The sequence below is a fragment of the Lissotriton vulgaris genome, chromosome 7 (assembly GCF_964263255.1).
Source record: "Lissotriton vulgaris chromosome 7, aLisVul1.2, whole genome shotgun sequence".
Taxonomy (NCBI): domain Eukaryota; kingdom Metazoa; phylum Chordata; class Amphibia; order Caudata; family Salamandridae; genus Lissotriton; species Lissotriton vulgaris.
The window spans coordinates 633,106,706-633,121,714 of NC_141695.1; the positions used below are offsets into that span (position 1 = coordinate 633,106,706).

Here is a 15,009-nt window from a genome sequence, read left to right on the forward strand (position 1 = left end):
AACCACTGCTGCAAAGTCCATGTACTGCACGCGCCGGTCATCACTCACTCCTCTTGTTCCAATGGGCCACCATCTGCCCCTCCAGATTGCTCAGTGCGGTCTCGATGCGTCGGTAGAGTATCCAGCCAGTCACTAACGACCTCAGGCCGATCAAAAAAGAGCGCTCGTTCATTGTATTCAATGCGTAGTCGAGCAGGGAAGAGCATAGCGTATTTCAAGCCCATGTCTCTCAATCTCCGTTTCACCCCCATAAATCCCATCCTCTGCTTCTGTATAGATCGGGTGAAGTCTGGGTAGAAGCTGACAGTCACATTCTCGAATTTTGTGGGGCCATTGGCCCTCGATGCTTGCAGGATGGCGTCTCTATCCCTGAAATTAAAAATTCAGGCTATTAAGGGCCGTGGCGGGGCACCTGGTTTGTCTTTCCTGCCTGGAACTCTGTGGGCACGCTCCACCGCAAAAAAGTTACTGAGGCCCTTAGGGGCAAGATGATTCAGTATCAGGTCCTCCACAAGGAGATCCGTCGTCAATTCAGTGGACTTCTCCGGAACCCCGATGATACGTACATTGTTGCGCCTCGATCGACTTTCGAAGTCATTCAGCCGGCGGGCAAACAAATCATTTGAAGTTCTTAGATTACGAACCTCGGTTTGGAGGTCGGACATGTCGGTTGTAAGACTGGCGGTCTTGATATCCAGAGACTTGACCCGTTCATTGGTCTTCGCCAGATCAGTTCTGATCAAGTTGACATCAATGGCCACTGTGTCAAGCTTTAAGGCCAATGTCTCGTATTGCTGGCCCATGGATGTTTTCATGCTCGCAATTGCGCCCATTACGTCTCTTAAAGTCAACTCTGGGGAGCCATCTCCAAGCTCGTCCGAGGTTTTACCAATACCACTGGGGGATCCTTTAGGGCGAGTGTAGCGATCCATGATCTTGGATTGAATGGCACCCCCTCGGTGCGTGGTCTTGGTCGTCCATCTCTCACTTTCAGGCTTGTTCGCCATGTTGAGCGACGCACCCCGAAGGGGCCTTTGGGACCTGGTGTAAATGGCTCCTCGCGAATCAAACTGAGGAAAGTCAGAAGACTAGGCGCATCGTACAATCGTACAATCCAATTAGACCATGGGCCAACAAAGTCAGAGGGCAGCCGGTTTCAGTAAATAAGAACCAGAAAACTAAACCGAAAGTACGTCAAGGGCATCAGTCGACTTCCACTAGTCGTTGTTGTTCAATTGCCTCCAGGGTATCTCGGGGACTCGAGTCCAGGGCTGCTCCTCGGTGTAGGCCTTCAACTATCGGAGTAGAGTATGTCCGGTTCCCGGCATCCAAATCGATTCTTGAAAAGCGCTTTTATGTCAGCATGGTCATGTCCGTAATAACCAGTCGTCTGTATCAGGATTCGTGGCAGGATATATGCGGGAGGCGGCGAGGGTCCCGGGAGCCCTTTGCTCACGCGACCATCTTGGATGCGCGCTAAGCTCCTCCAGCTATATTTCTCCTTTGTTGACTGTGTGAAGACCGTGCCTAAGTTGGTTTGAGGTGAGCCTCTAACGTAGCTTTGGAGGACAAACCAACCATGTGCGCTTTTCTTTAGCGCCACTTTGTCCTCCACTAGCGATTATAATGTTTACTGTTTTGTTTACCAGCCCTTTGAAGTTTTTATGGGATCCAGCGCTCTCCCAGGGGTTTTGTAGTGCCAAGCTCATTCCAGAGGTGGGTGTTCAGGGTCACAAGACCCGCTCCCTTTATTTTGTGCCAGCATTTGACATAAGCACCCTACCGCATTATTTGTTGATTTTGTAAGCCCAATTCTAGTCTTATTTGTGCCAGGGATGTATATTTAGGAGGATTGAATATAATTCTCATTGCCCTGGCTACTGTGCTGTCCAAGATCTGCGCAGCACCTCCTCGGAGACACTCTCCTCTGTAGGTGATGGTGGGTATGAGTTTCGCTTGGATCACCTGTAGCAAAGGGGTGACACTTGGTCCCACTGTTTTGAGTTTGAAGAATGCAGTTGTGACTTCTCTGCACTTTATTGATATCAGCCTCCCAGAAGCAGCAATCCGGATTAGACAAAAAGGCAGGCCAGGCCCTCCCTAGAAACTTCCTAACCTTTAAGAACAGAAATTGTAGATCAACACATTACCCCAACCATTTGCCAAATGACAGTGCTCAGGAAGAACTAATTAGCAGCACTTTGTTAACACTGTCCTCATTAAACTTCTAGGGAATCCCTTCCGCCATCATATTTCACTTCAGTGTCTGGGTCTCCTCCACACAGCCACCGGAATGCAGGCAATACACTTGACTAGAGAAAGTTTCCTCATCCTCCATCTTGTGCCACACTAAACTAAGGGGCATCCAGAAGTGATCCCACAGACTCCTACTACACATCAATTCCTACTGCTGTACATGTTCTACACACTCACTACTCATACACACACTCAACATGCATGAGGGATGTATTCATAAGTTTCTCGGGGGTGGGGTCATATAATAGCGGAACTTTATAAGAAATGGGTCTGCATTCCGCACTCTGTCTGACTCCGAGAAAAAGGTCGGGCTATCCTAAAGATTCACAAAGCACGTTACGCTGAAACCACCACTTTACATGTCTATGCTGGAAATGGACAGTACTCCTATGACCACCACTTTCTGTGCTTCACAAGGTTGCAGAACAGGTTCTGGACTTTGCGTTGCTATTGATAGGCCTAGGCTTCTGCACAAATGCTATATTAATGTGATGCTGGGGACAACTAAAAAGTCGGTATACTAGTTTCAAATCTAGTCTGGCACTGGGGCTGGAGTTCACAGCCGTAACAGGTGACCTTTCCGTCCCAACAGAAAGAATTAGAGGGAACACATTGTTATGACTGAACTTTGAGCAGAAAGTGGCAGTGTGTTAAGGACAGGGGTAGAAAGACAGACATTAAAGAAACAGACACAGGAAGACAGAAGGAGAAAAGACATGACAGACACAGCTACAGAGAGAGACAGGGACAGACACAAAGAGAAACGAGCAGAGAGTTACATAGAGAGAGACCAGTATAGAAGTACTGTTTGACTGCAACAGACCAAAATTGTGCAGTGGAAAGGAAAGAGACAGCATGTGGCGTACTGACAGCGAGGGACTAAATAGAAGGAAAGAGAGATGAAAGCAGACTTAGAGGGACGAGGGAGGGAAGAGGCATAGATGTAGAGAATGACCGAGTTTTAAAATATAAAAGTATGTAATTGAAAGAATATATGCTGAAAAGTGAGTTTTTTTAAAAGCATGTCCCCATAATATCCTCTGTGTACCAATGGGTTTATTCGGCTCTGAGCTTTATCAACTACATACAAGCGTTTTGATGAACACCTTTATTGTGGAGCGCTTTATTTACGTTTTTTTTTCTAAATGTGGGTGCTGTGAGTAATATGTAGTGTTCCAGTTGTAATTCTGTTACACCATTCCAATTTGTCATTAATGAAGTTCGGGGGTAAGTTTTGAATCCTTGTCCATCTTGGTTATTTCCTTATGTTTTAAGATTCATTGTTCTCCCTTTTCTGTCCCCTCCATTTGTCTCACGCCATGCAGTTCAACTGGTGTTTTTTTCTTGTGCCTCTGCAGGATCTCCTCTGTGTTCTTTGGTGGTGGCACCCCAAGCCTGGCCAGTGCTTCTACCATTGCATCTGTCCTGGAAGCCATCTCTGTGAATGCTGAGCTGCCAGTTAATGCTGAAATTACTTTGGAAGCCAACCCAATGTCAGTGGGGGCCTCCCGCCTGGCTGAATTCCGGGCAGCTGGTGTGAACCGCATGTCCATTGGCGTTCAGGTAAGGCATGTTACCAAGCATATCCTGCTTCTTCACATCTTATTCTCCCCATTTCATGCCCATGCCTATCCACACATCTCACATCTCCTCGCTAATACTCCACATCTTAAATGACCCAACCGATCTCTCATGTGGCAGCGTATCGGTCAGATGCCTCCAACCAAATCTGTCATGACCCACCACAGTTGTCCATCTTCCTGACATTCCCTCATAAGTCTCCTGGCCATTCACATTCACTTCTCATGTTCTTTCTCTGTCTCTTCAATAAACCCACTCCTCTTACCTCCAGGTGCATCCCTCCTCTCTTTCACCTTGCTCATATTTTCTCTCTATGGGAGTTATGTTTAGCCGTGCGATTCTTTATGTGCTGGAGGTGGCACGTTCTCTCTGATCTGGCCAGATATTTATGTCCACAGTTCTTTACCCTGCATACAGGAACTGCTTAAATGCAGTCGCACTCTGCCATTAATTGCTAGCTAATAACCTCCCACTCCTTCTTACAATCATTCCCACTTTGTCTCTAGCATTCTTGTGACATTGAAATGATTGGTGAAAACCCCGCCACATCTCTAACAGTCTAAAAGCAATACCCATGGAAATCCACGAGAGACCATGCAAAGCTCACCATACTGAATCTCTATTTTTCAGTTCCTATATTGCAATGACCTTCCTTGATATGTGATGTCTTCACTGTACTACTAGTATTATTAGGGCCTGCTTGATGCACTGATTGTGACAGAGGGCGTACTCCCAACACTCACTGGCTTGAGATTGCCATGCCCATACATTGAGTCGGGGACATGCACTTTTCACGTTTTTCATATCCTTAATTTACTCCCTACAAGACAAAACTGCATGCCATGTCCATGATATGCGAGTTCTCTTGAAACACTGACCCGCACATGGCCTCCTCCTCATATTGCCCTACACCTGGTGTCGTTCCCTCACAGTGCCTACTGCCCTTACTGTGCTGCCCATCGGATTGGGTCTCCACACTGCACTGTGCTGATGTGGAATCCTTTCACTGCATACCTATGTTTCAGCTATAAAGTCTCAGAGAGGCTTGCCTTTTGTCAGACAGAAAGTACACAACTTCAATAGTGCTTATCCTGTCCTGCTTTGATTGAGGGGTTAGAACACCCCAGCTCCAGTGAAGCTCTAGAAACAACATATGCATATCAACCTCCTATGCATCATCTATTTATCATTATTTGTAAGTGACCTGCTCTTTCTGATCTTTCACTCAAATACTCAAAGATTGACCGTCATATATACAAATGTAAATGGTAGAGAAGAGCCATGTGCCACACAATTCTTCATATGGCAGTTGCTTTACAGGGGACCACCTTGACTTAAATGATAAAAGTTACCTCTTGCCAGACTTACCCTTCCACATTCAGTGGTTGTGGCAAGGCCAAGAGGCACTTTAAACATAATACAGAATACTTTTGTTTTCAGATGACCCAGTAAAGTGCTCATTCATCCGAAGGGTGAGTCCTAGCATTAGGCTGTCAAATGTTCTTAAATATATTCAAACTACTGCCCTTTTTGGGTGGCAATCCCGAGATGTAGATACAGCTTTTTAAGTCTGAAATAACAGCAGCTTTAGTGTCAGCAGTCACATACATATATATCTATAAAACACCATCCAGGACACCACTGGAAGAATCCTACCCAACCTCCCATGCCACACCCACATCACACCTCAGGAAGCTTCACTAGCTCCTAATTCACTAGCACAGCCAAGTAAGACTTCTCACGCACACATACAAAGCCCTTCGCAACACAGGACCAAAATACATGAACAGCCCCATACAGTTTAATAAACCCACCAGACACCTACGCTCTGGCTCACTCTCACTCACACAATTTTCCTATGTCACACCCAAGACGTTGGGCGACCTCCCTCAACACATCAGAGCCACCTCTTCACTTCTTGTTATCTAAGAAGCTGAAGATCTGGCTCTTCGTATAAGCACCTTGGGGACCACAAACCTACACACCTGCCCAAGCGCCTAGATACCCTCACGTCTGTCAGTCAGTCAAACCCCTTTATTCGATTAATTAAAAGTACAATACAAAACACAAGACAACAATATAATCTTTTCAGTACGAATGGGCGACATAAAAATGTATACAATTTCTACACAAATATATTTTAATAATTAAAGCTTAAAATGATATATCAGATAAAAACAGGTACAGTACTATAAAACTCAGAAAAATTCATGTTTTACTCATCATAGGGAACCTTTTTTTCCTAAGGCGGACCGCAGCAACAAGAAAACTGGCAATATTAAAAATATTCCAGGTGTTATCTAACAATTGAAGGTACATTAGAGCTGGTCTGACCTGTAAAAAGCCCTTTACCCTCAGGAGCGGGATTAAAAACCTCTTCCTAATGTCCGCACAAAAAATCACAAAACGTTATAAAGTGCATAGTGTCCTGAGGAGAAAAATTGTCGCAGTTACACAGGGCTATATCTTCTGGTTTACACCAACCAGGGAAGTAACCCGGGAAAAGTGAATCAAGTTACATCGAAACCTGGTCAGCAGCCAGCGATGGAAGGGCTTAGTCACAATTCTCAGATAGGGCTCTATTGACAGAGAGGAAATTGTTAGATATTGAGCCCTAACCAAAGTTTTTTTTTATTTCCTGGTCCTTCCTTTCCAACCTCAGTATATTCAAGAACTGTGATTTCACCCATTTTAAGTGTGTTTTCTTGATTCCTTCTGGGGCATTATAAATGTCATGACACCCTAATTTAATAAACATACCTTTAACATACGACAACCACTGGATACTAAACAACACCATCCCTTAAAATCTGGTGATTCAACGTCGCTCTGGGTTGAGCCAAGTTTTCATCCAACAGACCAAGGGAGTCAAATTCGCCAATTCAGTCACATACCCCATCCCCAATTCCTGATGAATGGTGAAAGTTGGGGTTGATTGGGGGACAGACAGAAGAGAGCGGAAACCTTTGTTTTCAGCCATCTGAACCCCTGCCATTTGTTTATAACCTCAAATGGCAGCGCCATATGTAGTGATAGCCAAACATTTCAACCTGTAGATGGCAAGAATTGCCTCACAAGGCCAAGCTCTCAATCGGCGCGCATAGCCCATTAAAGCGGACGACGATCTCACTACTGCATTCTTTTTAGCTTTAAGCTGGAGGACCCAAGAGCATCTGTCATCGAATAAAACCCCCAAGTATGTTAAAGCAGTCACTCTGGTCTCCTCAGCCCCACTGCATATAAAAGTTGTAACTTTTTTTTGTTGTTGACCGATTTATATATCCCAGATCCAGAGATTTGATATAAATCCCAAATGCGTCCAAGAGTCTCTGAAGGCCTGTGGGAGTTCAAGATAATAGCACAGCATCGTCCTTGTATAGGAGGACCGGAATGGTCCTATTTCCTACACGCAGGATGTCCAGGCTGACCTTCTCCAGGGTTTTGTCCAGGGCATTAATGTAAAGCGTAAAAAGTAAGGGAGCCAATATGCAGCCTTGGCGAACGCCTCTACCAGACTTAAAGTGTTGTGTGCATTTGCCATCCTGAGTAACCCTAACAGCTGCCCAAAGGTCCTGATGTAAATCTGCTAAAAAATAAACCCGACGAGGTTCCATCCCGATCGCAAATAAAATGGACCAGAGCTTTTATCGGTTTACCAGATCAAAGGCTGAAGAAAGATCCATGAAGCCCATATACATGGAACCATTTTTCGCTACAGTATATTTGCCTGTCAGTAAATATAGGTTAAGGCACTGGTCCATGGTACTTCTGCCTTGTCTAAAGCCATGCTGAAGATTGGATAAAACCCCATTATAAATTACCCCATCTGTGACTTTGGCCAGGATCACCTTACCGAAAATTTTGACGGCAGAGTCGATCAATGAAATGGGTATGTAACACCTTGGATCCCCTCTCTGACCTTTTTAAAAAAACGGCATAATAGTAGACTGGGACCATGATGCAGGGAACCCCTGGACAACTGTGGTGTTAAACACATTTGCTAAAATCTTTGCCCAAAATTTAGGCTCACCCTTGTAAAGGTCAGCAGGGAGACCATCAGGTGCCTTATTACTAGATGTGTCTATTATTGGCCTCTCAATGTCCTCCTCTTAAAAACCAACAGGGGTAAGTTATCACCAGTATCTGAAACTATGGGTCAAATGAGGCCCACAAGCTTTTTATAAATACCCTTGAAGTGTGATAGCCAATGTTCCTCTGGGATGTCAGTTTCCAGGCTACCATTCTCCTGCCCTGAAAAAAAGGGCTATTAACAATAGCCCAAAACTTGTGATTAGTGTGATGTACAAATCAATATAACATCACATATGTCTCACACACAGACGTACTCTGGGTTTCCCTCTTTATGCACTGGTCTGTTCATCTATCATTCACATTTTCCTTCTACCCTCCACGGCACACTGCAAGGGACAGAGGGTCATTCAGTTGCAGGCTTTGGCTCTTTTTTCACTGTGAATGACAACATTTTGCATAAGATATGCACATCACTTCTGTGCAGGGGATGGTGACCAATAATATACTTAATTTACTTTGCCTATGCTCTTTTTCCCATTGTTTTACTTTTTTTTGTCTCTCTTGTGTGTTCAAGCTATGTTTTAAGTTTGAAGTAATGAAAGCTGATAGTATTCTTTCTTTGCTCTAACAAGAATAATAATTTTCTGTGATGTGCTTTAGACATACAAGGTTTTTTATACCCGTTAATAGAACGTCTGTCTGCTAAAAAGCGCCCATAATGTTCTATTAAAATTATTTCCAATGGTTAATTAAAAGAAAATTACAAACATCTGACAACCATGTTTGTGTGGGCGTGTTTTCTTTTTCATGTGTTTTATATTTGTAGCCTATATTTGTAAAAAAAAAAAAAGTAAATGAACTATCACACCAGGTTGCCTGGGCCAGACCTATTGGCTATGCCAGTATTAGTTTCTCAACATGCAGGTAGAATTGGGATATGTGGCGACTGTTCACAAAGGGAATGAGGGAGAAGGGTTCTTCATGCATGGTGTTTTGGCCACCCCCATCTACATGCTGTGGGAATCAATTACAGTCCGCTTCTACAATGCTCCTCATTGTAGCTTGGCTGGGTGCTTTGCTCCTAGGTTCTGGGCCATAGTGCAGACCTATAATTCAATGAAAAGCATACTATTGCTTACTGTACCTTTATGCCACTGGCAAAGGCCATACATGTTTTAAACATATCGTCGGTTGAGATTCTTGTTGTCTTCGCTGTTCAGTACTCTCTGATGATAGTTATGCAGTATGGACCATTGTGCACATGTTGGTACTGCTCCTTGCCTAGATAAAATCATGGATGGCCAGGTGACATACACTTAATGTCTGTTTTTGCTGGATAGAACCTTATCAACAAGGATCTCAGGCTTTAAAATGGTGTTTGATAGACAGTTTCTGGGTAATACTCATCCAAGTCTGTTACTCCATATTTCTTGGACAGCCTCTGGGTGATACTGAACAGTAGTCATAACTCATATTTGTTGCACAGACTCTAGACAATAAAGACACATGGCTCTTAAACTGTGGTATTTGGGCATTATTTGAGCAATTCTTACTTGAAGCTCTAAATTGTTTTTTGGACAGTCCCTGGATGACACCCACTTGAAAGTCCTGGGGCGGACCCACACAGCTGACCATGCGCTGAAGACTCTGCAGGAAGCAAAGATGCTTTTCCCAGGTAGGACTTCAGTGGACCTTATCTTTGGACTGCCCGGACAGACTGTTACTTCATGGATGCAGAGCCTGAAGGACCTCTTGGCACTGTCCGATGACCATGTTTCCCTCTACCAGTTGACTCTGGAGAGGGGCACGTTGCTCTTCCGTCAAGTTCAAGATGGGTTCCTGAAGATGCCTGAGTCTGAGGAGACTGCTGATATGTATGAGGCTGCACGATGCATACTAAAAGATGCCCGGTTCCGGCACTACGAAGTGTCCAACTTTGCCAGGAATGTAAGTCTTCAGGCGCCTCTCCTATGTTTTCCCCACCCCTTTTAAAACTCATCATCTTCTCTCATTGCACTCTCTTCCACCAATCGTCCTTGGCAATCTTCCTGCCCTGTGCTTTGTTTTTGAGTTTTCCATAGGGCTGCAACTTTTTCTCTGTGACTGTTATGATTGATATTAATTGGTTCAGTTCTAAATTGTACGGGTAGTAATGATACTGTTTGAGTAGTGATGCTTGGGTGGCTTCTATTAAGAGATCTGCATTTTAACTTTGCTTTCTTTCCCCAAGACCATAGCGCCTGTGATGGTTATTGATGCTTTCCTCATATGATACTCAACCCATCAGTGGATAACTGCGTTCACGATAATGTAAAGTCCCAATCATCCTAAATGTGAAGGGCTCCCCCTTTTACGTTCTTTGATCTCAGGAGATAGTGAACGCAAGTCCCCTTTATCCAAGGGGATCATAGAAGGCTGTGCTCTTCCCCCTTCATTCAGAACTTCTAAACGATTTGTGTTGAAAGAAGTGCATTGTTATCAAAGGTGATGGTAATCAAAGGAGTTCAGCACTTCCCCATCCACTTGAGGTGATGGCTAGGAAAGGATTGCAGTGTCGTCCCTTCAATGATAGTGATCAAAGGCAGGACGGGAGCATAAAGCACAGCCCTCCTTGCCTCCCCTTTTCAGAGGTTTTGATGGTCAAAGGAGAGCAGCACATGCCCACCTAATTTGATATGATTATGATCACATTAGTGCAGGACTGCCCCTTTAATATGAAATGATCATAGGGAAGTAGCACTGACCTCTTATCCGAGGTGATTCAGATTGTAATAAAATAATGCAGCACTGCTCCACAACCCCACTCGCTACCACCGTTTCCTCTGATGCCCGGACCCACTACTCTATACAAGGGTCCTCCTGTGACTGTTGGTTCATGACTGTCTTTCTGATTGTGATTTTTTTTCTCTTACCTGCAGGGAGCACTGAGCACCCACAATTTGGCATACTGGCTGGGGAGGCAATACATCGGGATTGGGCCAGGTGAGATCTTAAATCGGTAGAGAGTGGATACTTGCACATTAGACACCTGTTCTAGTCTTGTTTGCGCTCATGAACATGGCCTGGCACACTTGGAACTGCATACAAAGCAAGACACTCGCATTGCTGGGGTCAAAGAACTAAGAATCCTAAGCCCATGCTAGGTAACATCAGTGTCTCCACCTGACACTCCATGCCCCCAAAAAATAAATCCCACGCAATCAGTGGAAAATCTGCAGCAATGAATGGCTCTTGCTAACTGGTATTAGAGGATTTCCCTTCAGTGCTCCTAAAAAAAATGCTCATACTTTCCTACATTGTCCGTTGGTAAAACCGTGATGCTGATACTGGATTGTCCAAGGTTCATGGTAAGGCACGCATTCTAGACACAGATGTGGGGCCACAAAAATGCACTCTCACACTTCCCTTGATTTGTGGTCATGAGTTGGTGACCTGGCCTGTGCCACTTCCTTACAACCTCACTGTAGAGCAGTAGATCTGGGTTCTGGTTGGCGTCTCTTCCTCTTCAGCTCCTACCTATGATGCAGAAATAAATCTCAGACGGAACCTCCACACCCCTCCCATGGATTACAGAACTGCCCTGTCTAGCCATTGGGAGTCTTGAGGGTTGTGTCTGGGCGTTCAAGTCAGGAGGATGGCTTTTGGGGCTTAGCTGAACCGCACCAATAGGTTTCACCTTCTCTGGTTGTTTGCTTCTGGACAGTATCTCCAATGGAGCAAGACCTCGGATCTCCTGGTCGGAGTCACTGCTCTCCCCCACGCAGTTTCACCGTTGTGGAACTGCCCTTAGCTCTGCTCGAGCTCCTTGCTAGGTAAGTGTACGAGGCCCTCCTCCACTTGCAGGCTCCTGCCTGCTCTTCGTCCCTGGTGGTCTAGTGGAAGAGCTTGCTCCTCTGCTAGTCCGCTCTGTGTGTGTCATCTTTTCTCTGTCTGTTTTCTTTCAGTTTGCCTCTTTTTTTCTGTTTGCCTTTCTTTTTTTCTTTTCCTCTGCTTCACCTCTTTTTTTTTTCCTTCCCTTCCCCTTGCCTTCTTTTTCCTCGCACTCCCTGCTGCTTCTGCCCCCACGGCCCCTCAATCCTGCCTCCCAGCTGCTCACCCTCCCTGACACCTACTTAATGACAGACACACCAAAATGCGCACCAAAGGCAATCTCGTCTATGCCCGTCCGCGACCAGAGCCTGGGACCCAGGTCCTGCTACCCCCGCCATTACGCGACACCAGCACTCTCCATGCACTCAACCCCGGACTCAACAACAACTGCCAGCTCTCAACGCCTAGCAACACCCAAGGTCCAATCTCCTGCAACCACACCTTCGCCCACCTCTAGACCCAGGCAGCTACCCCCATCACACCGGACGCCACTGCACACAAGCCACTGAGCTGCATCCTCAACGTACGCTCCCTGCACAGACACGGCGTAGAAATCTGGGACCTCCTCGACACTCACGAGCTCGATGTCACCTTCCTCCCTGAGACGTGGACCAACGCCAACTCTGCACCCGATATCGCAACTGCCATCCCTGACGGATACAAGATCCTGAGGAAAGGCTGCCCCAACCGCCCAGGAGGAGGCCTTGCCATCATGCACAAAAACGCTCTCCGACTCAGAACCACCAATTCAGACGAAGCCTCCCCCCACCCCCTCATGGAACACATCTGCTTCCAGATCCAGCCCAACCCCAGAACGACGCTCTGTGGAACACCCGACTACAGACTTCCTGGACCGCGCACTCCATTTACCAACGTGATCGCAGACCACATCACACCCCTCGCCTCGACGGACTACATACTTCTTGGAGACCTGAACTTCCTCCTGGATAACCACAGCGATCCCAACACCACCGCCTTCCTGGAAATCCTCACCAACACAGGATTGAAGCATCTTGTCTCCACTCCCACCCACACAGCAGGACGTACACTCGACCCCATCTTCGCTGGTGGAAACAACATTCGCTTCAGCCACACCACAGAACTGCTCTGGACAGACCACCACTGCATCCACTTTTCCTTCACGAAACTGACTGCTCACAAGCGCAGGCTCCGCCCCCCACGCAAAAGCTGAAACAGTCTCCGAAGAACACTTCACCTCCACCCTCAACTGCACTCCCCACCAGCCCCCTACAATGACAAACGCCAACACAGCGGCAAGCAACCTCTACCAATTGATCATCAACTGCGTCAACATCTCTGCCCAACTCCAGAACACCACGAGAAAACACAACAAGAAAGCCAAACGCTCCTGCTGACAACTGGAGGAGTGGAGAAACCACAAAACCCCGGAAGAACACTCCGACTACAAAGCAGCCATCACAACACATTACCAACTCATCAAATCAACAAAGAAAAACTTAATCCAAGACAGAATCCTCTCTAGTGCCCACAACTCCAAGGAACTCTTCCCCATCATACAGTAATTCGCCAAACCCAACAGCGAAACATCCGACGTCCCTCCATTACAAGACCTCTGCAACAAAGTCAGCTCCTTCTTTTACCCCGAGATCAAGACTCTCTACAACAACTTCGATAACCAAGACCACAATACCTCCTCAACCCCTACCCCCACCAATGCTATCCAACAGACCCTTCTCACCTGAAGCCCTCTCACAAAAGAAGACACCTTAAAGACAGTGCAGAGCATTCACTCCATAGAACCTACTGAGCACTGCCTGCTGCACATCTTTCCACAGGGCTGCCCCTACCATCGCATCCGAGCTGCGTCGAACTGTCAACTGCTCCCTCGAACGCCATATTCCCCGATTACTAGAACAACGCTAAGGTCACCCCCCCCCCCCTTCCCCCTCCTAAAAAAGCCCTCCGCAGACCCGACGGGTCTCAAGAACTTCAGGCCCGTCTCTGTGCTCCCCTTGGCTGCCAACGTCATCGAAAAGGAGAGAACTAGGAAAGGCTTGGGTCCTGTCACTGTCCGGCCTGGACCACTACTATAAAGCAAACAAAACAATGGCTGGGCAGATGAATCGATACAATAATGCACAGCCTAGTAAGGTCAATTGCTAGGTTGGACAACCATTTGTTTTGAATTGATTCTTGTTTTATAAAAGATTTTTAAAGAATTTTTTGGCATCAAAAAATACAACACGACATTTACAGAAATACAAAGATACATTCAATCTACTCATAGCCATACTCATAGATTGAATGTATCTTTGTATTTCTGTAAATGTCGTGTTGTATTTTTTGATGCCAAAAAATTCTGAAAAAATCTTTTATAAAACAAGAATCAATTCAAAACAAATGGTTGTCCAACCTAGCAATTGACCTTACTAGGCTGTGCATTAAAGTCATCGAAAAGGCAGTCAACACCCAGCTAGCACATTTTGTAAAAACCAACAGCGTCTTAGACACCTCTCAAACTGAATTCCACAGTACTGAGACCACCTTCATCGGCGCCACCTACAGCATCCGCGCCTTCCTTGACCAAGGGCACACGGCATCCCTCATCCTCCTAGACCCATCAGCAGCCTTCGACACTGCCTACCACCACACACTAGCCACCAGGCACTACGATGCCGGCATCCAAGGAATAGCATTAGACTGGATACGATCTTTCCTCTGAGGTAGAACACTGAGAATAAGACTTCCACCCTTCCTCTCAGAACCAACAGAGATCAGATGCAGAGTACACCAAGGATCCTCCCTCAGCCCCACCCTCTTCAACGTCTACATGGCCCGCTTGCCACCATCGTCCGAATCCACGGACTGAACATAGTCTCCTACACCAAAGACACCCAGTTCATTCTCTCCCTCACCAAGGAACCCGACATCACAAGGCGCAATTTCCAAGAAGGGATGAAAGCCATGGCTACCTGGTTGTGCAGCAGCTGCCTCAAGCTCAACGCAGAGAAAGCGGAAGTCCTCCTCCTTGGCTCCAACCCCTCCGCATGGGACAACACCTGGTGGCCCCCACCCTCTGAAACCCACCCACCCCAACGAACCACAAGCGCAACCTCTGCTTCCTACTCGACTCCTCACTCTCAATGAATCGCCAGATCAACGCCTTATCCTCCGCATGCTTCAACACACTGCGCATACTTCGCAAGACGTTTAACTCCAGGAACCGTCACCCACGCACTCATTGACCGCAGACTGGACTACGGAAACGCTCTCTATGCCGGAATCAAC

The 15,009-nt window shown here is 46.3% G+C and overlaps 1 protein-coding gene across 1 annotated transcript in view; it reads left to right on the plus strand.

Annotated features, from left to right (window-relative positions):
• RSAD1 (radical S-adenosyl methionine domain containing 1) overlaps positions 1-15,009 on the plus strand; it is a 146,058-nt gene that overhangs the window by 76,905 nt on the left and 54,144 nt on the right. Inside the window, exons 3-5 of the mRNA XM_086930828.1 lie at positions 3,615-3,819; positions 9,451-9,816; positions 10,788-10,851. Of these exons, the coding sequence (XP_086786954.1) occupies positions 3,615-3,819; positions 9,451-9,816; positions 10,788-10,851 (635 nt within the window). The remainder of the gene's footprint in view (positions 1-3,614; positions 3,820-9,450; positions 9,817-10,787; positions 10,852-15,009) is intronic.